This window comes from Palaemon carinicauda, chromosome 20 (assembly GCF_036898095.1).
Source record: "Palaemon carinicauda isolate YSFRI2023 chromosome 20, ASM3689809v2, whole genome shotgun sequence".
Classification (NCBI taxonomy): domain Eukaryota; kingdom Metazoa; phylum Arthropoda; class Malacostraca; order Decapoda; family Palaemonidae; genus Palaemon; species Palaemon carinicauda.
In genome coordinates, this window is record NC_090744.1 from 31,615,936 (window position 1) to 31,641,631 (window position 25,696).

Genomic DNA, 25,696 nt, shown 5'->3' on the forward strand with positions numbered 1-25,696 from the left:
TGAACGTTCTGAACGTCAACAACTGCAGAGACAAAACAACACGTTAGTTCAGCTTTGAAAACAGTACGAGACTGTCAAAGAAAATCTTTCAAACTCTGTGGCGGAAATAGCATAATATGTTAACAGGTAAAACCGAAATGACGGGCTCAAAGTTTATTAACTTCGGTAAAAGACCGCCTACTATTAGGAAGGTCGAATATAAACAAATATAAAAATTCATTTTAATGAGTTTATAATAAAAGGAAGTTAATCGAAGAGGCCTATAAGAGGCGGAGAGATATAAAATAAATCTATAACTTTGTTAAGCAAAATTAAGAAAGAGAGTCTATACTCTCTTAGACACCAACACTTCCGTCTAAGGGAAGGGTCGGCCATTGAAAGGTGAACGAGAGTTCATATCTCTCTCTCTCTCTCTCTTTACTCTCTAGTCACCAAAATTAATCAAATTAATTCCAAAAGCTAACTAAGCTAATATAGAAGTTTTCCAGTAAAGCGACAGCCGAAATCAAAGAGAAATACTTCACCAAAGTCGTGAAAATACTCCAAGAACATAAGCGTATCCCAGAACGTCTTGCCGGAAGCACGACAGAGGAATAATTGAGGAGGTGTCAACAAGAAGTACTTGAGTACCTGGCCACAGGTGGCGCTGGTAAATACACCCCCTTCTAGTATTGTGATAGCTGGCGTATCCCTCCATAGAATTCTGTCGGGCAACGGAGTTGACAGCTACATGATTATCGGGTAAGTTTAATATTGAAAACAATCAATTTATCATGCAATCACTATCCAAATCCTCTCTGTTTACTCATTTTAATTAAGTGAAAGACTTTCATATTTTGAAAGACCTGCTATACAGCAGTTTTATACTTCTACACCATAGATTCCAACAAACATCCTTACCCAAAATTTCTCCATACTGTACTGTAACTGTAACTAAGGTAAAATCAGCGAGTTCTACACCCATATTTCACTTACTAATTTAGGTGTCTACATAACTTAATAGTGATAAATAACCAATGCCCACAACAAAAACACTGTCTGGTTAAACTATTTTCAATATCAACAACAAAAGAATTCTACAATAATGTCATACAAAAAATTAAACCTTATCACACTTTCTGCCAACCATCATAAAACTAATTTTCATCAATCTCATGCAATTAATTATATTCCTTATCTGTCTTTTTTTTCTGACAAAGTTTGTCACTTCTATAACTCTTCTAGTCTTAGCAATAGTTTCCAAAAAATTCATCATACAGTATTCACTTTTGTTTAACAAACTTGTGTGTACTTAGAAGCATCATAGCATTGCCGAACATTACACTAAATTCCTCTCTGTGTCAGAGCAAACTTTAATAATGCTTATAATCCCGCAGATTTAGGTACCATGCAAGAAGAGCTTTCAAAAAGATTTTAGTGCCTTCATTTTACAATATCAAAATAAATTTAATAATCAGTCAGCAGAGTTAAAGACAACAGCAATAAAAATACTACTTATACAAAAAATATAAGGTAAAAATATCTACAAAAATATTCATAGTTATTAAAAAAATTACTTATACTGTACTGTACTATAATTCACTTTCATTCCACTTTCAAAACGAGAACCAAAAATACTAGCGTACTTTCAATCTAATTACTTATGACAAATTTCCTTACTATAACTATTTATTAAAATAAGGTCAATGTATACAACTATAATATCAAATGAAAGGTCACCCTAAATAACAGAAAAATAATATAAGCTACAAAACATGTTAATACACTGCAAAGCATATACTGTACAGTAGTTGCAAGAACTATATGCAACACTTTCGTGATCACTCACCACTAACGAGTTTACTTCTTGTGACGGTTCTTGTACCTTAACAAACTGCCACAAAAAAAAAACACGCTTTAAAAATAATGAAGGGAACTAAATAAGAAAAACTATAAACTACCAAAAACAATGCAAGTTGAAAAGACCATACGGATGCTGTTGCAAACATGCATGTCTCTCCTTGCTGTACAAAATAACTTGTGTACTGGAAACTTCTTGGTGTGTAAGGTACACAACACACAGGACTGAGTTAGAAAAGCTCAGGTTTCTATCAAACAAGGATATGTGCAATAATGAGACTGAAATGTTAATAAAAACTTAATAAAGTAACTCATATCTAACAAGGAATTGCAAAGTAATGAAGTTAAAAAATTACTCAAAACTTATCAAAATAAATCAAAATAACACGACTTACTGGCACAATCAATTTCTTTATGATTATCATATCTTAAAATAACAAGGTTAAAATATTAACCCTTTTACCCCCAAAGGACGTACTGGTACGTTTCACAAAACTCATCCCTTTATCCCCATGGACGTATCGGTACGTCCTTGCAAAAAAATGCAATATAAAAAATTTTCTCATATTTTTGGTAATTTCATGAGAAATTTCAGGCATTTTCCAAGAGAATGAGACCAACCTAACCTCTTTAAGACAAAAATTAAGGCTGTTAGAGCAATTAAAAAAAAAATATACTGCAAAATGTGCTAGAAAAAAAATAACCCCTGGGGGTTAAGAGTTGGAAATTTCCAAATAGCCTGGGGGTAAAAGGGTTAAAAAATTTGACAATTCTCAAAAACATATAAAGTCACTTATGTACATAGATATACTATACTGTATACCGCATAGGAACTTAAGAGAATATATGAAACATGGAAGTATCTCGACTTCAACAAACAACGTTTATACAAGTCCCATAGCTACAAGTGCTAACTCAACTGCCCTACGACTAAGTTTTAGGAAAAGTGTGGAAATATTAAGCAAGAAAACTTATTTTAATTTCGTAGGAATTGCACCCAAAGGCTGCTACTTTTTATAAAAGCTAAAACAGTGTAATCATTAAATCCTATGAGAGAGAGAGAGAGAGAGAGAGAGAGAGAGAGAGAGAGAGAGAGAGAGAGAGAGAGAGAGAGAGAGAGAGAGAGAGAGAGAGAGAGCGTGTGTTTTGAGCACATAAATTGTAATTTTTTGAACATGTAAATTTTAAGAGTTTTTGAACAAAGAAATTATAAAAAGTTTTTGAGCATGTCAATTGTAATATATGACAAAATAAAACAATTAAAATTTTCTTTAAAAATTGTCTTTGAACAAACTCAAAGGCATCATGTTCCATACACTAAGTCCTAGAACCTGTTAATTCCAGTATTTGACACAATCACTCCCAACTCTCCAAGAAGGATTTTGTGAGCTCTTATGCTATAATTTTTTCTGTTTTTCTGTAATATGTACAAGAAAAATTTACCTCTTCCTACATTTCTAATGACACACTTGTGCACTATATGGATGTACATACATAATAGATCTCACTTTTGTGTTTTCGCAAATCAACACTATAATGTATGATACAGAATTTTGAAGACTACAAAACTAAATCATATTATCAGAAATTTCCTGATTTGAGTTAGAAATAATCTTTAAATAATCATTTTCCCTATTATTATTTTTTTCACAAATAAAATATAATCAATCTAATCCAGGGGTAATAAATAAAATTTCATATTAACATCTAACCTAAGAAAATGTACTATCTCAAAGCAAGTAAAAATATTGCAAACTTTAAATACAGTAACTTGATAGTTTTCCTTGATTTAAATTGTTATAAAATATTTTTGTTTTTCAAAGGGAAATTATTATGCGGAGATAAGATTACTAAGCTGAATTTATACTTCATTCCTTGTGGCCTACTTGTTTTATATACGTACATCCATTATCATCTTCAACTATTTGTATAGAAATATTTCTTGCTGTAATATGTTAATATAGAATACAGAATATTAGCTACCATCAACAAAAATTGTGCTATAAACTAAACACAGTACAGTACAACAGAATAGGTTACTTAACTAACATAAGACATAATTGTGTTTCACACATGCCAGCTTCAGTCATGCAACTTTAGTCTATCATATGAGAAATATTTTGAGTTTATCAACCCTCTTTACTTCATTTAACTCACTTTTTTTGGTATAAAAATTTACAAATAAATGCTTAATTTTCAACTTGACTACTTGAACTGCTAGAACCTGAAATGTTTAATTTCAAGAATTAAACATTCAACAGACCAAAAAAAAACATGCATACTCAACATGAAATGAATTCCTTGATTTGTAGAACATTTTTAAAAATGTAATGCAATACTACAGTACATGAATCATTAATAGCTAAAAAATTATTCTACAACTAGTGCTAGTAATTGCTTACATATTTTCATGCATTTTGCAGTCATACAACAACCTGGACTTTTTATCAAATGATAAACTGATGACCATTTGAACAGATGGAAGGATCAACAAGAAATGAATAGAATAAAGTTTATAGAATAGTTAATGAGAACAATTAAACAAGACAATAGAGGAGCAGATGCCAAAAGAGCATATCATATACATACCTTAGAATGAAGTAAACTAAGCATATAAGATAACAGTAAAAGTCAAGCGGTGTAATTTAGGCTGATGCCTTAAGTTTACTAGAAAAGTCCACATCAATCTGATTTGATGTTGACGACTCAATAGATTAATTTTTCTCAGTTAGCATCACTCTTCGACTATGGATATGAATCTCTGTAAATATCCCGACTTATAGTGAGCCCGGCATGACATAATATAGATGGTATTAAAGGTGCATTGCTCTGTCACATTTTATCCATTTCATTTGGTTTCTTCCAAACTAGTTGTCCAACTCTTTTAACTTAACCTCATTCAGATTTTTCCTTTTCTATAAAACAAGTATCTTCCAGCATGCCACATAAGCATTTAGAAATGGAACTGGGTGGTCTTAGTAAACTACTGTAATTTAGAGTGATAATTAACTCCTAAACAAGGATTGTAGCAGTTCTAATTATTAAAAAACCACAATGAAGTATCAAAACTTTTAACAAAAGTATATGATATACAGTATATCATCTTTATATTAGAGAATGACAAAACCTTAACCCCTTTGGTAACTTAACCTGCAAAGTAGTTTGAATTACATATTTACTATGCATTAATAGCCAAATAAGTATAACAAGACAATAGCCTCATGTATAGGGTACAACAGGGCTCACATAAAAGGTTTTCATAAAGATGAACATAAGAAACTTAATTTGACGGCAGAAATTAAAGTTCTTTTTCCCTCATGCATAGGGAAACTTCTCATGCCACGCATGTGTTTAATAAATTTCACCAAGCCTTCATCAGTACCTGCATAACTTTTTTACCTCGCACATGATCAAGAATAAAGGGTGTGGTACCTATTTGCTGGATAACCAGTATGTATACTAATTTTTTAGGGGGCAGCTGGGATTTTTAAATAATACACATGATTTTCTGTAAAGCTTGGTAGAACTCAAAATGGCTGTGAATTAACAAAGAAAAATTTCCCAAAGCATAGCAAATCTTTCAGATATGACTAATCTTCTTTAACAAAATTCCTACTTTTTCAGGCATGCTAAGGGGCAGCAAGTCAACTGTGTAAACAGTGGTGTCATAGTTAGGTATATGAGTACTGCATTTCTGTTATATGATGGGGAACAGCCATGATTAAGAAATAAATTTAAAAGGCTGAAAGTATAGCTGAGGGTCCCAAAGAGACGCCTGTATTGTATCTCTAATACTGTCTAAACTAGGCCAAGAAAGGTAGAAATGCTGGGATAGGGACAACTTGGGACACAATTGCACGTTTATGCAAACCACTAGTGATTTAATGCAGTACTATATGGCACTTTTATATGGGGTGACACATCATGATGCATAAAATATTTTTCATAATCTAGGAAAGTCCAGTTTCAGTATATACCACAGCTTTCTTCTGCCGAATTACTTGCCAACTACTTAATTCATCAATACATTGCCTTTGAGGTTTAATACTTAAAAGAACAAGCATTTTGTCACTGACACTTCATATACTGTATATTAGTATTATCGATATACAAATTGTACAATACCTACAGAGTGGGTCAAATATATTTCTTGTTGATGACATAAAAAAAAAATAATAAACATTTCATGAATTGACACACCAAGAAAGTGAGCTAAAAGGGCCAATAAACTCAAACTATTTATAAGAATATTCCAATATACATATTGCAGCTCCTCCAGAGGCTCTCTTTATTGCCAAAACTATCAAATTTATTTATAAAAAATGTAACTTTTTCATTCCTTTTAATAGATACATACACCTAGTTAAGTAAGGGGACACACTAGCAGTTAATGGTAAGAAGCAATGTGCCATGGGCTCTTTGCTATTTCAGTTTCAAAGACAAACTATTCTCTATCTTACTGACATCACAAGTCAATGGGGAGGAGGGTGGGCATGTATATACACATCAGGCGAGTATAAAATCTTATAAATTAAAATTCCATTTACTACTTTGAACCTCCCTATAAGTTCATATTGACTTCCACGAGGATTCTTCATGATAATGTTCAGAAACCACCAAACTCTTTCCAAAGATAGAATTCAACACAAATACAAAGATGTACATGTACTCCTAATATCCTGAACCTAAACCTTCTAGGCTTTTTTAAGATTTGAAACTACAATAACAAAGAGACCCAGGTCATTTTGCTTCTTACCATTAACCACTAGTATGTCTCATTACTTTACTGGAGTGAAAGAAAATAAAACGAGAAATTTTAAAATTCTACGGGTAAATTTCAATAAACCAAGCTTATGGAGAAGCAATATGAACATAAAAAATCAGCATTTATCAAATTCACAGAGTATCTAGGGCAAAATAAAAAATGCAAATCTTTCTTTTTAAACAAAATAAAAAGTAAACTGATATGCACTTTTGTTTTGCACTGCCCACAAGAGTTTCCTGAAACAGAATGGAAAACTACAGGGAAAACCCTAGGTTGACTAATAGACGATTTCTATTAGTAGTTGACAAAACAATTTTAATACTCCTTTATTGAATCATCGTAACCTTTTATTCATATGTTCAAACAAACCAACTCTAAGTTAGAAGGCCAATATAAACAAGAACTACAACAGAAACTAATCAAAGCTTTCAATATAATTAGTATAAACAGGATAAAAACAAGTGTAACCAAGAAATATAAAGCAAAATTAACCTCTAATAAAGATCTAGCAAATCAAATACAGTATACCTGCATTGGTGGGGGGTGGTATGGCTCATACTGGGGTGCCAGAGGTGGACCAGCATACATGGGACTGGTGGCACCCCAACCTTCACGCTTCAAGTTACAAAGAACAAAAGTAAGCACAATGCCGAACATACGCAAACATACTGTATTTCAATAGTTTTATTTGTAATGCATTTGCCACTCAAAAATTTCATAAGTACTTCACTATTTCACAATGTAGTATAATCCAGAAATACTTTGAAGTTAAATCTTTGAAATCTTAAAATATAAATAACCCACTTCAATTAGCATCCTAAAGTTGAAGGATTCTTCTTATATTTTTTTTCTTACTTCAATGTTTTACAAGTAGTGGCACCACCGATATCTATCTTAAAAACTAAGAAAATGCAAGAGCTACCATAAGGTGTACTCCAATCAAAACTTTCACTTAATTTTCCCGAATAAAAAGAAAAAAAAATTTTTCTATAAAACTCCTCGATCCTTACCTGCTGTTGCTGATAAGGAGTTGATGATCGTCTAGCACCCAATGATGAAGAACTAGGTTTACGTGCATGCTGCTGATGTGTATTACCTGTAGCATACCCAAGAGCTCTGTAAAGGCGGTCACGAAGCTCAACCATTTCACCCTAGAGACAAATGAGTAAACATAAAACCGTATTAAGAGAAAAACAAAGACTTTTAGTTTCAAAGAACAAAATTATTCATGGCTATAAACTTTGAGATAAAGGTTTTATTATTATTATTATTACTACCCAAGCTACAACCCTCGTTGGAAAAGCAAGATGCCACAAGCCCAAGGGCTCCAATAGGGAAAAATAGCCTAGTGAGGAAAGGAAATAGGGAAATACATAAATGATGAGAACAAATTAACAATAAATCATTCTAAAAACAGTAACGTCAAAACACATATGACATATATAAACTATTAACGAGAGAAATGTCTATTTTCTTAAAACTTTGCACAGTACTGTATTAAGAAAAGTAATAAAGTCCAAAACAATATGAACATCTTAGAAATTAAGAGAAATAATGTTAAACTTTAAACAATAAGTGGATTGGAATTATGTATGGAAACTGGGTACTCAAAAGAAGAGTTCAAGGCCACTTGTAGCTACACATACCTCAATTCTGATTAATTCTACCTTGAATATTTCAGGAATATGTAAGTTTTCCTGCCAAACTTTGACATATCAATTCAAATCAACCCACCTGCGTCGCAGTGTTTAAATAAGAGACTGCTGTGTTGAGAGTGCCCTGGGCAGCAAGCAGGGATGCATATTGACACAACAATGAGCTTACAGTATTACCCTCACTCAAATTGGCAGTTCGACCAGCTGCTGACAGAGACCGCTGGAGAACCATGATCACTTCTACTAAGTCCTTGAAATAAAAATGAAAAACTTATACAGTATAAAGAAATTTTTTAAGTAATATTTTTTATTATGCGGTAAAATATTAAAAGTAGCACATTTGACTACCTTAAATGAAGCATTGTAGTGGCAGATGCAACAGACCCATGTATCTCAAGTCTGAGCTACTTTGTTGACTGTAAAGGTTTTCCTAGGTAATCTTGTATAAAAATAAAAAGCAATAAAATTCATAAAAAGTTATGAAAAACAACATACACTCATCTGTTCATTAATTCATATCTCAAGCTAAGAAGGAGATAGGCAGACCCATTTTGGTTTGAATGATTAGGCAATGGTACAGTGCTTCATACATTATCTGGATCTTATTCATATTAAAAAAAAATATATTTGAATGCAATCTAAAAATAGGAACAAATGGTTGAACTTTTAACTTCATTATTTATGGAACACGTCAATATCATACATAACAGATTTCACATTCCTGTTACACTCCCTTAGGCAAAAAAAATTATCTAAAATAAAATCATTTCAATACTTAGCTGATAAACCTTAGCTGTGATAAAAATTTTAAATAACAAACCTAAGCAATTTCTATTTTTCTTAACTTTACAATCTTGACACCTTTAATAGGGGTATAACTTCAGCGAAGTCGGAAAAGGTCGTCAAACTTTTAACAAGGCTATCAATGGTTGGCTGTCAATAGACTCTGCCAACCCAACAGGTACCGGGTACAGCAAAGTTCACTTTGACCTTTAACATATGACCTGTGGGGTGGTTGAAATGGTCAGTGCAATTTAAAGATCTTCAGGTTTGTATAGTTAGGAAAAATAGAAATCACTTTAAAATTTGTGATTTATTCCTGTATGTAAATCAGACAACCAACCTTTAATAGGAGACTTATCCTTAGGAGGGCAGAAGTCCCCTATAACAAAACTGGCTGATTAACTAACCAGGGAAATGTTAATGTAGTTTGGTCTTCTAGAGGAGCAAAAACAACGACTCCTGTCTACTTCCTAACTACCCGAACCTGAAGTTGTTACAGGTATTAGGCTAGGTTCCTACCAGGAATCCTTTCAGATATTTAGTCTGATAAATGAGTGTTCATACATTCCATCCATCCTAGTAAGGATGAAGGAGATACTTCTGCTTCTTCTTTCCTACCGTTATCCCTACATTAAGAGGTTGGTTGCCTGACGCGCCCTAATAGCATCAGGCATGGTCAACAATTTGGCACAGTATATTCATGATCACATGCCCGTGAAGTCGTCAGCCACAGTTATTGGCGGTGAGCCTAACCTTTGACTAAACAGCCCAACTGCAAGGCAACAGTTTCCACAATTATTGGTAGTGAGCCTATCCTTTTATTAAAAAGCAAGACTGCAAAGCAGCAGGCGCTGTCTTTTAGTCACTTTCTACAACATGTAGGATGTACGGTGGTAGTATTCTTACATCCCTACCAGAAGGTGAGATGGAGGAGATACTTCAATGCAATACACTTGTAATGAAAATTTAATAGGCAGCGAAGCTTAACTACATCTGCAGCTCGGTCCAACAACATAGTGGCATAACTGTCGCACCAAAAGGGACGAAATAAAGGAAAACTGTCTAGTCATAATTATCATTCATTCCTAAACTTATATCTTAATTGCTATCTTGAAGGTGTTTCTTGTCCTGTGAGGGAGCAAGGTTTGCTACATATTCTGTTGAGCAAAGACCACAGGTCCCTGGGTAAAATTACCCAAAGACCTTTGGGTTAAAAGTATCCAGAGACCTTTGGGTATAGTCCCGAAGGCAGTGGGCAGTGAAGCTTGCCTGGTATTTCTAAACTCTAGCCTTCAGCACTTGCTCCACAGATAAATTCTTCTTGAAGGTTAGGGTAGAACCAACACTGCTGATGTCATGAGCCCACACTCTGGATTCTTGGTTATCAAATTCTTAACCCTTTCGGTGCCTTTGATGATCTGGTCTGAGGTACCGAGTACTTTTAAAGTAACGTAGTAGCCCTTCACAAGACATAAAAGCAAGTCATCCCGATGACTGGTCACAACCTGGAGAGAGATAGAGAAGGACTTGAACCGGGAGTTGTTGACAGCGGGGTTTGGGTTCTTTGCATAACAAAATAAGGAGACCTTCCATCCCTTGAAATGACTCATGGCATACAAGATACTATATATTCACTCACCCTCTTTATTGAAACTAAGAAAGCAAGACAGTCTTGAGTGTCAGATCTAAATCCCTCCTCAGGGGTTCATATGGCAGACGCTTGAGGGAGCCGAGAACTCTCATGAAGTCCCACTCCAGGAGCCCAAGTTCTCTAGGCAGGCAAGACTGCTTGAAGCTCCTCAAGAGCAGGGACAACTACCACGAAGAGAGGTCTAGGCCCTTTAGTCTAAAGACAGCTGAAGGCTGAGCAATAGCTTTTCACTGCAGAGAATGACAGGAGCTTTTCTCAGAAGAACATTAGGAAATCGGTAATCAATTGCAAAGAACCTACAATTGCAGAAGATGGCCAATTTCTCCTGGTAAACAGCTGCTGAGGACCTCCAAAAATATCCAGTGCAGAAGATGGCCAATTTCTCCTGGTAAACAGCTGCTGAGGACCTCCAAAAATATCCAGACATCTCCTGTGCAGTGGCTCACAAAATGCCTTTCGCTCAAAGGAGATGCTAGATTATCACCATACAAGAAATGCCACAAAACTATGGTAACTATGCAGATGGGGCTGACAATGAAGATTGAGCCATAGGTGTACTGTAATACTTTCAGTATCTCGACGAGTAGCATATGCAAATCTGTAAACCATTCGACGTGAGGTGAGTTGGGAACCACCAGGGTCATTCTGATATTGGCAGTTGTCAACACACTGTTGATGATCTATATCAAGAAGAAGGATGGAAAGGATTTAGCATCCATGGTGTTCAAGCGATATTGGAAGGTGTGTTTTATTGCTGTCAACAGGTCTGTGATTGGTGAGCAAAACACTGGAAGCTTCTAGTTCTGCCAGGTAGCGAACAGCTACGCAAGAAAGGAGCAACCACTCTTCTCTAACCACCTGGCCCTGGCGACTGAGTATTCTACAAGCACATTTCTCTTGCCTGGAATGAACCTCACTGATAGCTCTAAGAGTTTTTAAATGCCCCAGCTTATGCCTCCTTGGCCAAAATGCAGAGGGAACCTGCTTCTCGATGTAAGCTACTACGGTAGTGTTTTCACTCATCAACACTTTAGAGTGCACTATCAAACTCTGTTGGAAAGTTTGCAAAGCTAGGATCAAAGCTTGCTTCTACCATAGGATGATGTACAATTTTCTTCTCTGGATCACAGACCCGAGGCAGTCTGCTTCCTCAGTGTGGGTGCCCCCACTCTTTGAATGCATCTGTGAACAGCAGCATCTCCATAGGCGAGGAGTCGAGTGAAACTAACCTGGCAAGTTTCTTGCCCCTCAACCACCATTCCAGATAACCTTTCGCTTCTGGTTCTCACAGAATCAACAGTAGGGGAAGATCAGTAGCCACTGACCAGTGATGCTTAAGAACTCAATGTAGCAATCTCTGCTGGAGGTTACCATGGCCCACGAGCTTCTCCAATGAAGAAAGAAGTCCGAGAAGCACTGGGTGATCGTTCATAATTTGTACGTTCACTCCATGATGGAACATCAAGGAGAACAAGCAAGAGGAGATCAGGAGGGCGACTTGAGAGGTAACCGAGAGCGGAAACCTGGAGACCAGTTACAAAACCTGCTAAGCTGGGTTTTGCTTAAGTCGAGCGTGCACAAAGCAATTGTACATGTGGCCAATGATCTCATGGAGAGGATGGGCAACTTGGAGAACCATGACCTATTTGCTCCTTATGACTGCAAGAAGGTGGCTCTTGATGTCTGGCTGAAAGAGAAGAGAAATTCAAAGTTTTCTATCCATCTTTCACAAGTCTCTTTCTGGCAACTTTCTATGTTTGAGGTGCTGAGATTAAAGCTTTTTGAGAACCTCCAGAGGCAGGAGATGGACATGGGCAGGTGCACAAGTCCTGACCAACAGCGCTAGTACTTGGTTTTTCATTAAACTGAGCACTGGTAGCAGAAGCACGATCTACCGCACTTGTACCGAAAGCCTTTCCGAGGTTCAGAGTATGGTACTGTGCTACTCATACCAATCCATGACTTTGGTGACCTCACCTTCTTCTTGGTAGCAGCAGGCATCATGTCAAAAGTATTAGCAGGAGATGAAGAAGGCACAGGAATACACCAGATGACAGGGGAAGACCATAACTTATCTAGGAGGTCCTTGAGAGGGTCATCAATAGGCAACACAGCAACAGGAGCACTTGAGAGAAAGGCAGGGGATTATTGTACTTACTGGGTAAGACAATACAGCAATCCTAACTCCTTCAAAGCACTCCCGGATGGCAAGGCAGATTCTCCATTCATAAAAATTCCTATGGAATACCCAGACCCAAAGGACCCTTTAGGAGACAACGCAGGCTTATTTCTCGAAAAACGGAAGTAAAAGCCATAGAGTTTCTTCGGCATCAGGTTAGTAATTGTCAAGTGAATGTCAACGAGTCCCTCTGAGACTACTTCTTTAGAAATGCCACACACTGCAAGGGAGGCCACACCCTACACTCTTCACAATGGGATGTCTATGAACAGACATACCCCCAGGGAAAATAACAGAATTGATGGGGATCTACACTAGCTTGGTCATATACCAGCTACATCAACTGCTCGCTTTACCTGTGCAAAGCCACGTCTACCCGTAGCCATCCAAAATACAATACTAAATCACAAACACACTTGAAATTAAATGAAAAAGATTAATTGGCCAGATTAAGTACACAGCAAAGTACACGCGTACAGAGCTGTGGCCGAAGTCAAAGTGAGGTCTGCTCTACCTGTTGGGTTGGCGGGGCCTACTTCCCACCTGTTGACCGACTATTGTTTACATTGTATAAAGTTTAATGGTTGGTCATACTCCTATTAAAGGTCTGTGGTTTGTAAAACGTGTAGACCAAATAAAATTTATATTGTATTACATGTAGGAACAAATGAATTCTAATAAAGATGGGTGCAAACCCTTTTTCCCCCACTAGTTTGGATGCAATGAAGGAATATCTATTGTGTAAACAATGCCATACTCAAGCCACCACCATCTTGATTTCCCATTCTTCTTTCTGTTGAAACAGTGAATTTTGATCACAGACAAATCCTTATAGCACAAAGTATCAATTAAAAAAAAAAAAAAAAGAAAAAAAAAAAGAGCCTAGTGCTTTTATTTAGTTCAATCTTACTCTAGAAAAAATATAGCTTTTATTTTGAAAGCATGTACAGTATAGATTTCAAAGTACATAAGCTAATTTCAGTAATATTACTTCCTCATTCAATTTAAGTTCCTCATAAACAGGTACATATACTGGTTCAATTTACTAGCATAATGGTAGGGTTTTTCCATTAAAATAAAAATTGATATCTTATTTAAGATAAAAAAGGGATTTTGACGAAGGAAAAATCTATTTCTGGGGAGAGACCTGTGGCGCCCGGTGAAAAGGGTCCTTCTAATATACCTTTTCTGATAAAACCTTCAAATTATACCAGAGAAAGATAAAAGCATGGAATGCAGAGGTTACAACCCTCGCGCGAGCACCTTGTGGGTGTCGTGTATAAAGCAAAGGCGCTTGAAATCCACTATTCACAGGTTGTCTTCCATTTAGTTAATTCCTTCGTCAAAGGGATGGGCCGATACAAAGGCCCTAGCCAACCCACCAGAGCCACGCCACCCACGCCCCGACGCGAGCGCCATCTGAACAACATCCTTCTTTTTGGACTGCGGCATTGTGGAATTTTGTTTTGGTGCTCTCGGCTATTTTCACACTCGTGAATTTATTTCGTCATGTCCGAAGCTCCATCTTCACCCATTCCAATGTTAAGTACCATAGTTTGTTTTGACAGCTTTTTGTGGTACCGGGCTTTTGTTTTATATTCAGTATAGTCTGTTTTATCATTCCCGTCTGGCCCTTCACGGCGGCCATTGTTTGTTTGGGGAATTCATCTTTGTCTGCCCGTTTTGTACTCTGTCACTTAGGTTCTTGGTTAAGTCCCTGGCCTTATGCCTTTTGAACCGTCATTATTATTATGGTTATTATTCCCATGGTACTTTTTGCTAGCAAGTCCAGTCTACGAACAAGTTTAGCATCTAGCTTTATTATAGTTTAGTACCCGCCCCACCGGGGCGTTCGTCAGTCGACTTTTCCATTTAATTTGGTTTTAGCAGACGCTATTCTTCATTCGTAGTCTTATCTTGATGTTACAATTTTATTTTTATACGTTTATAATAGTGTTGTGTGCTTATTAGTCCTGATTTTGTGTCCAAGAGAGCGAGAGCTTGGGGTTCCCATTTTCTGTTCGCAGTCACGAGTTACCCCTTTCTAAAATACATGAGCTTTCCCTTCCCATGCTGGAATCTTAAAATTACAATACAGGTTTTCTCTCTTAACCACATATCACTCGTCCTTGTTTGCAAGAAAATTTTTACCTTTCTCACTGCATGGTGTTAACCTTATGGATTGTTTCATATACAATAAAAACTTGATTAATGTGATTACCCAGGTACGTCTTCTTTATACAACATTAGTTTTTGTTAAATGATACTATAAAAAGTTCCTATTAGTGAACAAATCCTCATACCCAGAGAGCCATATGTAAGCTTCATAAGCGCAAAATGTGTAGGCTACGAAGAGTATTGCAAACGTTCAAGAATTAAAACAATTACCAATATTTCAGATTTCTTTCCTACTGTTTCATTAGCTGACAGCAAGAGAAATATATTAAGATTTTGTTTGTTACTCTTAAGGTTGAGAAGTATGCACTTCAAGCATCTGAAATAGCTATGTGGCTGATATGTATGATTCATAAAAATACAAAATGGTTACCTGCAAATCTGCTGGGTTTGTGCTGGGTCGGAGTTTTAACCAACATGCCGCAAACTTGTCCAAACTTCCAGCCATTACATAGCATATCACTGCTGATGGTAAGCAATCAGGATTACCTTCTGCTTCTAAACGTTCTCCAAGGGCCTCTGTAAATAATTGAAAAACAATTTATGATTATTTAAGGACCAATTAATTTGAACTACAGCAAAAACCTTGTCCTAAAATATACAAAACCTATGAAAGACTTACAAAAATATTTAATCATAACTTCATGATGAAAGTACTCTATTGTGTATGGAATCTAATAAAATTACCCTATATTTAATAAAGGACTATACAACATTCCTCAATTTATCCAACTGCTTATTCTTCCACTTACAAAATAACAGAATTTTAATGATAAAATTAATTTCCACACTCGCCCAAGGTTCACGACTGCCTTCTCAAATTTGGTTAAATGTTACATTTACCATATATGTCAAAATATTTCCAATCTTCTTTCACTGTAATAGTCTTGGCCCCCTGGTGGAGTAATAACTTTACATGACCTTGCATGGCAATAAAAGCACTTGGGCTCACCTTCACTGCGTTACTCTTTCAGTCTCAAAGAGTCAAAACATGTTTATGTTTAACAGCCTCTTGACTTCACTAGTTAGTGGGGAGGTAAGGGGCGTGATAAGAACATAAGACATGTATAGAAACAATAGATCTTATTAGAATAACGTTTATTCTTATGAACCTCCCGATGCTCATATGGCTAAATACCACTTTCTGATGGATGTGGAATAGTAAAGGAAAGGGATACGAAATTGAACTTCAGTTATCTGAGACACTTCTTCAATAAACACATACTAACAGTAATAACCATAAGTTAATTAGTCTAAACCAATAACTTTTGAATCCTGATTGAGGTAATTTAATACTGAAAACCCATGAGGGTCTAATTGAAATCTTAATTCATAGGAATTTAATAACTAATATTTAGATTGGATTGGATTTATGGATTTGGGGTATATAGCCCAGCATTGGGGCCTATGAAGGCATTCAGAGACCAAGTGTATTGTCTGTAAAACCTGAGTGTTACACTGTTAGAAGAGGTTGGACAGCAAGATGGAAGAAAGGAAGCAAGAACAGAGGTAAAGTAGCAGAATTTATACCTAGTGCAGCTATGGGATGATGGAACACTGCAAAGACACTTAGTAATGTTTCAGTGCATTGCATGAGGTGCATTGATAACACTAACCATTACAGAGATTAATAATATTTAGTTTCTGAAAAATAACTAAAAAGACCTATACCAATTAAGACAGATACATGGCAAAAATTAATCCTTTTTCCTTCTACAAACAAATGATTGTCTAGAAGACAAAAAAACCTTAGTATAATTACCTGCTAAGCTTGGGAAGGTTTGATCATCAGAGTAAGTGAGAAGAGCAGTTAGAGCCTCTTTCCAATGCGTTATGTCACAACTGCTAGCAATACTTGTCAAATCTCCTTGAACTATTGCACTAATCATGGGAGCCACATTACACTCAATTCCACTGAGCACCAAGTCTCGAGTCTGCAGCCAATAAAAAACGTAATGAGCAATATATAATAACATCAATAACAAAGCTCATAAAATAGAATCCAAAACATTGTTGACATTTCATAAGAATAATATATATGATAATTCATATAAAATTCCTAAGATTACATGGAGGATTAAATGAACAGTAATGATTTTGTATGATTATGATCTTACTTTTGTGAATAATTCTGGTCCCGCATGAGCAGCTAAACTGAGAGCATGGGGATACAACTTCCGTTTGATGCACAGTTCAACTGCCGACTCTAAATCACCTACTAAAAGAGCTTGCGTGAGAAGGCCTTGACTGCTTTCTCCAACTTCAGAGGGATCCAAACACATTCTCTGTACTACAGGCTCAGGCTCTGGTGTAGCCTGAACCTCAGGCTCCACAACCTGCTAAGAGGAAAGAACAATTTAGCTACCAATACCTTTAGGCAACAACAAAGTCAAATTATTCCAGACTAATCAACATGATAAAAAAATCGAACAGATCATTTATGTGTAACATACTACACGTAACTATCCACAAAATTGTGAACCAGCAAAAGTATTTGGTGTTCTACACGCGTTAACAAAAACAATGAAAAAAGCTAATTCCATTACCTCTGCTTCAAATGACTGTGCTGAAGCAATCATTTCAAACTGCTCGCTTGGATCAAGAGAGCCAGTACTCCCATCCTGTAAAATGAAAAAAATTCTATATTGTATCTGAAATAGTCATAAAGAGCTCGTCCAATTCTCACAAACTATTCAATAACTGTTGTAAATCACTTCTATATTACTTACAGAAGTTAAGAAGCCCACAATTCTAAAGCATTGCTCTAGCTTAGCTAGTTATAATAATAATAATAATAATAATAACAGGATAAATGTGACTGATAAAACAGTGTTGTAAGATGAGAAGCTAGGAAGAGTATAAGAAAAATAGCTGAAGAAAGGCCAGCACAAAAAAGGATCATAATGATAGAAAATTGCATACTGATGTCACAAATTAAAATTCAACAAGATCAGACATTTTCAAGTTTGAGATGGAATCTTTTCTAGAATGCGAGAAAAGTAATGTTACTGTATACAGCAGCAACATTCTCTTTAGATTATTAATATAAAAATGAGGTGGACAGAAGCCAAAGGGAAGAGGTAAAAATAAAAGGCATAAAGAAATATGTACTTCCATTCCAGGGATCAGAGACTGCAGCAAAGAACCTTGTACGGTGTGTAAGCATGGCATACGACACACCAAGTGGTACAGTACTAACTTCCAGGAGTTCTTAAAACACTAATAGCTTAGAATTTTCTGGCATCAAAGTCGAGGTGCCTTTTGTTAACCCAACACACTTCTTTTTTACCCCCGGGCTGCTAATTGCTGCTTGAAATTTTCCAACCCTCTGTTTATTGCATATATTAGCAATGGAAATAGCCATTATTAAATCTAAACACTTCTAGTAGGTCACAAAATTATAACAATGTATGGCATTTTGAAACTGCCAAGAGAAAAACACCAAAAAGTTACATAGTCATCGATTTGTTTACGAAAATTGAAGACTATTAGATTAAGAAAAAATATTGAGAATAATAATAATGTACTTTGTATAAGCTACTTCAAACTTCTTTAAGCAATTAAATCAATAAGAATACTATGCAATTTTCACCAGAATGAAATAAATGATTTGTGAACCCGTCATTAAAGGGATATTATGAAATCCAAAATCCGATACACTTCCAGTCTGAGGAATTCCAGATAAGGGATTTTTAACCTGTAATGAATATTGCTAGAGGAAAGGAAAAGGGAAAAAGAGGAAATACATTTGCAAAACATATCAAAAATTATTATTATGCAAACCTGGACAAGCCTTTCAAAAGAATTAAGAATATATTCACACAAGATATATCTTATAGAGGGTATTATCTGTCAAATAAACTACAAAATAAATAATATATATAAATATATATATATATATATATATATATATATATGTATATATATATATGTATATATATATATATATATATATATATATATATATATATATATATATATATACATAATCTTTTATGAAGTGTTAAGAATGCCAAAAGCATGTCAACCCTTAAAATGAGTGGTTCCTAAAAGGAAAGAGACAATAAACTATGTACTATACTGTACTGTACATGCAGCTTATGCTACAATACCTGAAATAAAACTACCCTAAATGGATCATGCAGTTTGAAGTCTTTAAAATTGTAGCATTTCATCCTAAAAGAGTTTCATAGGCTTAATACTAAACAGCAAAAATTAAATTCATGCACCAGTACTTACAGGAACAACCAACCACCCTTGGCTGTTAGTTTGCATTCGCCTCTGCTTGCGGGAAATGAAATTAAATTTAGTGAAGGCAAAGCTAACCTATCTACAATCACAAACTATGTACAGCTAACTCTGAAAGCATGTATGCAAGAAGCAAGAACAGCAGCACATTCGAGATAAATATTTACTCCTGTCTCATCATTACATGCATGAATAAACAAAATGTTTAAGCACCAGTATGAGCAGGGACAAAACAAATATTTGCATAATATGTACAAAAACTAAAATTAAGTTTATAAAAGCAGTCTTAAAAAAATTATCACTGTTTAACAAACCATTTAAACTGTAATAAGGTGAAATAATTCTTTAATGATTATAAATTTCTTGTTTATGATGGGAAATCTAATACACAGCTTTGTTTGAACATGCAATCAAATATTTTAAATGAAATAGTGTGATTTCATTTCATATGTTCTGCTTAGTGGAGGAAAGCTTGTGCTGTGTTATGCGCCACTGTAAGCGCTGCAGTATAAGAATTTGTGGCAAAATTCAAGTTTTTAATAACCAACAAAGAAAAAGAGCATCTTAAAAAACAAAGTATGGCATACATACAGTGGTTGCAAGGCTTGCCATCTTATCGGCCAAATCTTCAGGGCTCACTCCATTTTCTGCAGCGGCTGGCACAGTTGGCTTCAGCTTACTTGACACCTGAGTCTTTGAATATCCCAATATATCCATAAAATTGGCACGGGGAGACTGTCCAAAGTTAGCACCGATGGTCTGCCATAATTTTTCTTCAAAGTTTGCCTCAGAAAATTTCCACAGAACCTAAAATGTTTTAAAATTTGTAAACTATTAGGTAAAAATAATATAACTTAACTGAGTGCAGTAAATTATATAGCTTTTAAAATATACTGTATATATAAAAATAGTAGAGTATATATAGAGCTCTCACAAATTTTAATAGAATAAACTTATCTTTAAAAAACTAAAAAAAAGAGAAACTGGTTTCTCCATTCTTTCTCTTATTTTCAGAACTAACCTGATCTGATGTTTGAGCAGCATTTTGTGCTTTTGCTTGGCAAAACAAATCTAGCTGCCCCTGAGAGAGGGATTCCTCAAGCTGCCTGCTTCGATCAACCAGTTCAGGTTCTGTAACTACCTGAGAAATTGCCACCCCACGTGTCTGACTATTCCACGAAACCAACCGTCCACCGAACTGTTAAAAAGAACATTACAGTATATTTTCAAATAGTTCCCCCATATAGAAATCATGACCCGTATCTAAACCTGAAATAGAATTTTATAAAACTAATATAATTAAATATATGAACTTCAAAAGAACAATTAAAGAAGTAAACCTATGAATATTCAAACTCCAATCAAACAAATACAGTACTATAAAAAATTACAAATAGAAGAGCTTTTATTACAGTGTATAAAACAATCCTGAAAAAAATCAACTCACACAAAATCGAGCACCAGCAGGCTTGGGGAACCACTTAGGAGCATACTTCAACTGGATGGGCTGTGGAGACACACCTTGTGGTGCTACGGCAGGCATTTCCATTCCTGGAAATGAGTCTGCTATGGCCGAAAACTGAAAAAGATATTTCACCATTATTCTATGAAAAAAGAGAGATCAAAGCCAATGAAACGAGTACTGTACTCAACATTGCAAGTGTCTAGAATTCTAAGTGAAGAATATCATGATCTACACTGTAATGCATTAAATAACCCAGAAAAATATAGCATACAAAAGGTTAAAATAATCACACATGATGCAAGTACTTTTTCTCATAAAATACCATGTATATACTAACCTTGTCAGTTTGAGTTGGGGGAAGTCCTCCACCCAAAATTGAGTACACACTAACATAGCCATCGACAGATGCCATAGCAACCAGAGATGGATCTCTGCCACACCAATCCATATCAAAGCTCCACTGATTATACGAAGGAAACTCCCCTACTATTTCCGTGCCATTAGTCAGATTTGGATTCCAAACGTAAATTCTGTGTTAAGGAAAGACAAATTTTTTTCATAATTAGCAATGAGTTATACCTTTACACTTTTTACTTTTAAAACATTCTAGTATCCTCATCATTGATATTTATCATTACCGTACAGAACTCTTAATGGTGAAAATAATCCCTCACAACTATATGAAATTAATTTTATCCATGATTTCATTATACTTCAGATGTTAAAAATTAATCATCACTGAATATTAGATCTAGAGTTTGGTCTTCAATAAAATACTTGGGCTGTTGACTGGGGTAAAACTTAAAATGCTACTATTATGTAATAAATTATAAAAGTTTATTAACCCTTTTAACCCCAAAGCCATCCCTTTACCCCCATGGACGTACCGGTACGTCCTTGCAAAAAAATGCTATTAAAATTTTTTTTTTTCATTTGATAATTTTTTGAGAAAATTCAGGCATTTTCCAAGAGAATGAGACCAACCTGATCTCTCTATGACAAAAAATTAAGGCTGTTAGAGCAATTTAAATAAAAAATACTGCAAAATGTGCTGGGGAAAAAATAACCCCCTGGGGGTTAAGGGTTGGAAATTTCCAAATAGCCTGGGGGTAAAAGGGTTAACAAAATAATAGAATAAAATATTCAAGTGTGTTTAAAGAAATTCCATTCAAAATCTAACATTAAAAAAAATACTGAGAAACTTACTTGTTATCCTTAGAGGCTGTAATCAGAAGGTTATCATCCTGAGCACACCACATTGCTTTCAAAATGCCTCGCTGATGACCTTGTAGAGTTTTGATCGGCTGATTAGCATAACGTAGGTCCCAAATCTGTGCCCACGGTGTGCTGTCATCATCACTTGCCAGCAATAACTGTGTAGCTACACTAGGATTCCAACAAATACTTTTCGACTTCATCTAAAAGAAAATGAGGCATTCAACCATAAGTGAGCATTATATTACTTCTTGGCTATTTTGCATGAAAAGTTTTCCGCATTGTATAAAGTTGAGGAAAATACCCAGGTAAATATTTCCAATGTTAAATTTTTTGACGAAATTGTCAAGTTAAATAAGAATTAGATCAGAGACCACCTTTTGTTTACCTTTCTAGCTTTTCTCCCTTACAATATTCTTAAATATTCTGTCATTCCCGTTAAATTACAGGCCACAAACATCACATTATATTTAGTGTAATTTAAAGGTTTGCTGTCATAATCTTATAGTAAATAAACAATAATTATGACTTCCTAAAACACATGATTAACAAAATACCTGGACCAAAATCGAGATATATATGCATACAGAATTTCCCTTAATACTGTACTTTGAATGTCTTGCGTGTGTTGGCTTTGTGTAATATAATAGATAGAGAGATTTACAGTACTTCCAGCTTTGAGATTTCTGATATTGCTGTTCTCAACAACTGGCTTGCCATTGGAAAGATCATTTCTAACAAAATCCAAGACAATTTTTACAGCGAGTCTCTTCTCCCTTCAATGTGTAAAATATTACAGTGGAAGCTTATTCTATAATATCTTTTTAGATAGCTTAAAAAATATTAAGTAGCATCAAAAACCTTTCCAGTGTCTTTTAATATGAATATGATTTCAGCAAAGCTGAAAACTTAGCTGTTAAAAATTATAACAAGGGATCAGTAGCTACTGAAAGGTAGTGGGGAATCTTAACACCCACGTCAGTGCACCAGTAAGACACTTTGACCTTCACCTAGGAATCAGCTGGGAGGTTGAGGTGGAAAGTGTAACTTAAATAACTCAGATTTGTTCAGTTAGGAAAAATACAAACTACTTTTAGAATTTGTGATTTGCTCCTACACTGATAAAAATTCCCTTCCTTTAATAGGAGACTTATCCTTGGGAGGAAGAAGTTCCTATGAACAAACAGGTTATTTTAAAACCCCAGGATGTTGAACACACTGACCTCCAAGATGTGCTAGTGTTGATTTCAATACGCCTCTTATCAACCTGAGAAACAATGTGAGGAGAGGATGAGAGCCAATTAATAGGATACTGTATCCATACCAAAAGGATATTAACCACCCATTCCTTGGCCCCATAAGATTGCCACCTTGCCCTATGGCTTGATATGCATCCCCCAACCTCGTGACAGCAAGTTGGGGCTGCATGTCTCATCGTCCTCTGGCTCCTCTTCTATCTCATTCCGTTCTGAGCTAACCACCTTGGGTTTGAATGGGTTGACTTGCATCTGGGTTTCTATGAGAGGAGGAGGTATAAGGAGAGGACAATTTTCCCCTCTGATTCAAAGATAGCTTCTTTGGCCAACTTCAAAGATGCTGTTGATTTTGTATATTTAGGTTTTTTGCACCAATGAATGAGAGAGCTCTGTGGAAAATGTTGTCCTGTAACAATTTCCTTCATTTCTCTCTTCCACTTCAATGGGAGGGAAGAAAGCCGAGCTCTTAAGAATGGAAGTATTCCTTAGGGACATAGCCTCCAGTTAGCCGTTCTGCAGTCAACTTCGCTACCACCAAGTTTCTCATTATAAGACCCAGTTGTCCACTGCTTAGTAACTGGTGAGCCAAATAGGTAACTGTTTTATCCCTGAAAGAACTAGGTCAGTAAAGTCCTTTTTGTTCAAAGGCTCTGACAGATCCCGAAAAGAGGAGACGAGTCCCAATACACCCCACTAGTTGTCAAACCAGGACATGGTTTGGAGGTTCACCATGGCAGCCACTTCCCTGTTGGTAGACTCTGAAGCAGAGAAGATAGTAGGCTCTGACCTGACTTTCCAACAATAACCCTGGTGTCAGGGTTGTAACTGCAGCATCAAGTTGAAAAAGACTGGTTTCCTGCCAGGGGTAGAACCCTATCATGCCTGCTAGATCCGAGAATAACTTCTCTTAGAGACTTGCAAGTCTGTATTTTCAATTTTTTCAGGAGCTAATTCCAACCAAAGAAGTTCCCACAAGGGTTCTGAGACCTGTGAGACCCCAAAACAAGCAGTCAACAGAAGTTTTGCCTGATTTGACTTGTGCCCTAGAAGCTTCCTCTACACTGTTCACTTGTCTGACAATAGCAAGAACTTTCCTGAAGGTTGATTCACTAAGAGGTTTCTATCTTTGCTGACGCAGACCCTAAATTAATTGGATGCAAATCTCTTGACTCGTCTCCCGAAACTGGTATGGGGAGTAGGAACAATATGATAGTTGTCAAGGTTCGATCCGTTATTTCCCCGATTCTAACAGAACCTGACCATTATTCCAATAAGGAGGCAGCAATAGTCAAGGGGCTATCTTCCCTAGAAAATCTGATACCCTTTGATCCTGCGAGCCTTGGTTGACTGGTTGAAAATCTTATCACCAAAGGGCTAGCATGTTCAATTCGGAAGGAACTGCAGAACAAATTGACCTTTCATGGATAGGAGAGCTGAATCTTTATGGGACATTAACACAAATTTTAGTGTGTGAGCAGGAGCCTCAAACTCAGAAGCCAGTTCTTCCTCTTAAAAGCACATGTGCTTTGGGACTGTAGAATCACTTCATTCTACTTCCAAGGAATATGCGCGCTGTGGAATGCACCTAAGAATGAATATTCAACTCTCACGCCAATTTCTCATTTGAGAAATGGGAGCACCCATGGGTGCAGGCAAGACAGAAACCACTTCATCAGCAAGTTCTTCATCAGTAGGGTGTGAGTGCTCTGCAATTGGCTTGCATGCCTTAGTGTGCACAGGAGATTGAGTATGAAGTTCATGGAGCACATACGTGCACCATGGTACATGTGCCAGGCCGAGGACCAACTGAAAGGGATACTTCTTCTTCAGGAGCGAAGTAATATCTGGGGCATGCATGTGCAATAATGAGGATCCATTTCAAGAGCTGGCTCTTTTTCAGATGCTTTGGAGCGTGTGCATGCACTTTTTGCAAGCATACGAGGATGAATTATATCACTAGATCATCTTCAGAGACATAAGAGTGCTCTATGACAAGAGTGTGTGCATTCACACAAGAGTGCTCTATGACAAGAGCGTGTGCTTTCACATAAGAGTGAGGATGATGATCCACCACAAGATCTGCTTCTTCATAAGAGCATAAATGCACTCGTGCACCTTAGTGTGGCTCCACTTAGGAGGTTCAACCCAATATGAAGATTTTTCATTGGAAGAATGGAAGAATAAATAAACTCTTGCTGCGAGAGCGCCTTAATGTGCATGCGAAGAATAGGGTTAGTCTCATCAAAGAACTCTTCTATGGAAGAGTGAATTTGCTCTTTAGCATGCAATAGTCTTCATTACTTTATAAAGATTTGTCTCTATCTTCTTGGAGAGTCACTGTAGATCCTGCCTCGGAATGGAAGAGAGCTTACTTTGTGCTGTCAACTGGTGACTTTACTTATCGCTTGTGTGAATGGAAGACCACAGGTTGGGCTAAAGGCCACAGCATCTTTAGAGCCAAGATC

General features: G+C 36.1%; 2 protein-coding genes across 10 annotated transcripts in view; both read right to left on the bottom strand.

The window, feature by feature from the left end:
• LOC137660260 (uncharacterized) overlaps positions 1 to 25,696 on the bottom strand; it is a 284,924-nt gene that overhangs the window by 146,275 nt on the left and 112,953 nt on the right. The window lies entirely within an intron of this gene.
• LOC137660258 (protein transport protein Sec31A-like) overlaps positions 1 to 25,696 on the bottom strand; it is an 83,538-nt gene that overhangs the window by 35,949 nt on the left and 21,893 nt on the right. For 4 of the 9 annotated variants that reach the window (XM_068395009.1, XM_068395007.1, XM_068395001.1 and 1 more), the window contains exons 6-19: positions 21,967 to 22,178; positions 21,098 to 21,290; positions 20,743 to 20,874; positions 20,317 to 20,493; positions 19,887 to 20,102; positions 19,287 to 19,328; positions 17,594 to 17,668; positions 17,165 to 17,386; positions 16,810 to 16,981; positions 15,421 to 15,566; positions 8,339 to 8,509; positions 7,615 to 7,755; positions 7,133 to 7,219; positions 1,829 to 1,873 (exon numbers count right to left, since the gene is read on the bottom strand). In XM_068395009.1, coding sequence (XP_068251110.1) covers positions 1,829 to 1,873; positions 7,133 to 7,219; positions 7,615 to 7,755; positions 8,339 to 8,509; positions 15,421 to 15,566; positions 16,810 to 16,981; positions 17,165 to 17,386; positions 17,594 to 17,668; positions 19,287 to 19,328; positions 19,887 to 20,102; positions 20,317 to 20,493; positions 20,743 to 20,874; positions 21,098 to 21,290; positions 21,967 to 22,178 — 2,031 coding nt within the window. The remainder of the gene's footprint in view (positions 1 to 1,828; positions 1,874 to 7,132; positions 7,220 to 7,614; positions 7,756 to 8,338; positions 8,510 to 15,420; positions 15,567 to 16,809; positions 16,982 to 17,164; positions 17,387 to 17,593; positions 17,669 to 19,286; positions 19,329 to 19,886; positions 20,103 to 20,316; positions 20,494 to 20,742; positions 20,875 to 21,097; positions 21,291 to 21,966; positions 22,179 to 25,696) is intronic. The other 5 variants (XM_068395003.1, XM_068395006.1, XM_068395004.1 and 2 more) reach the window with 5 other exon arrangements.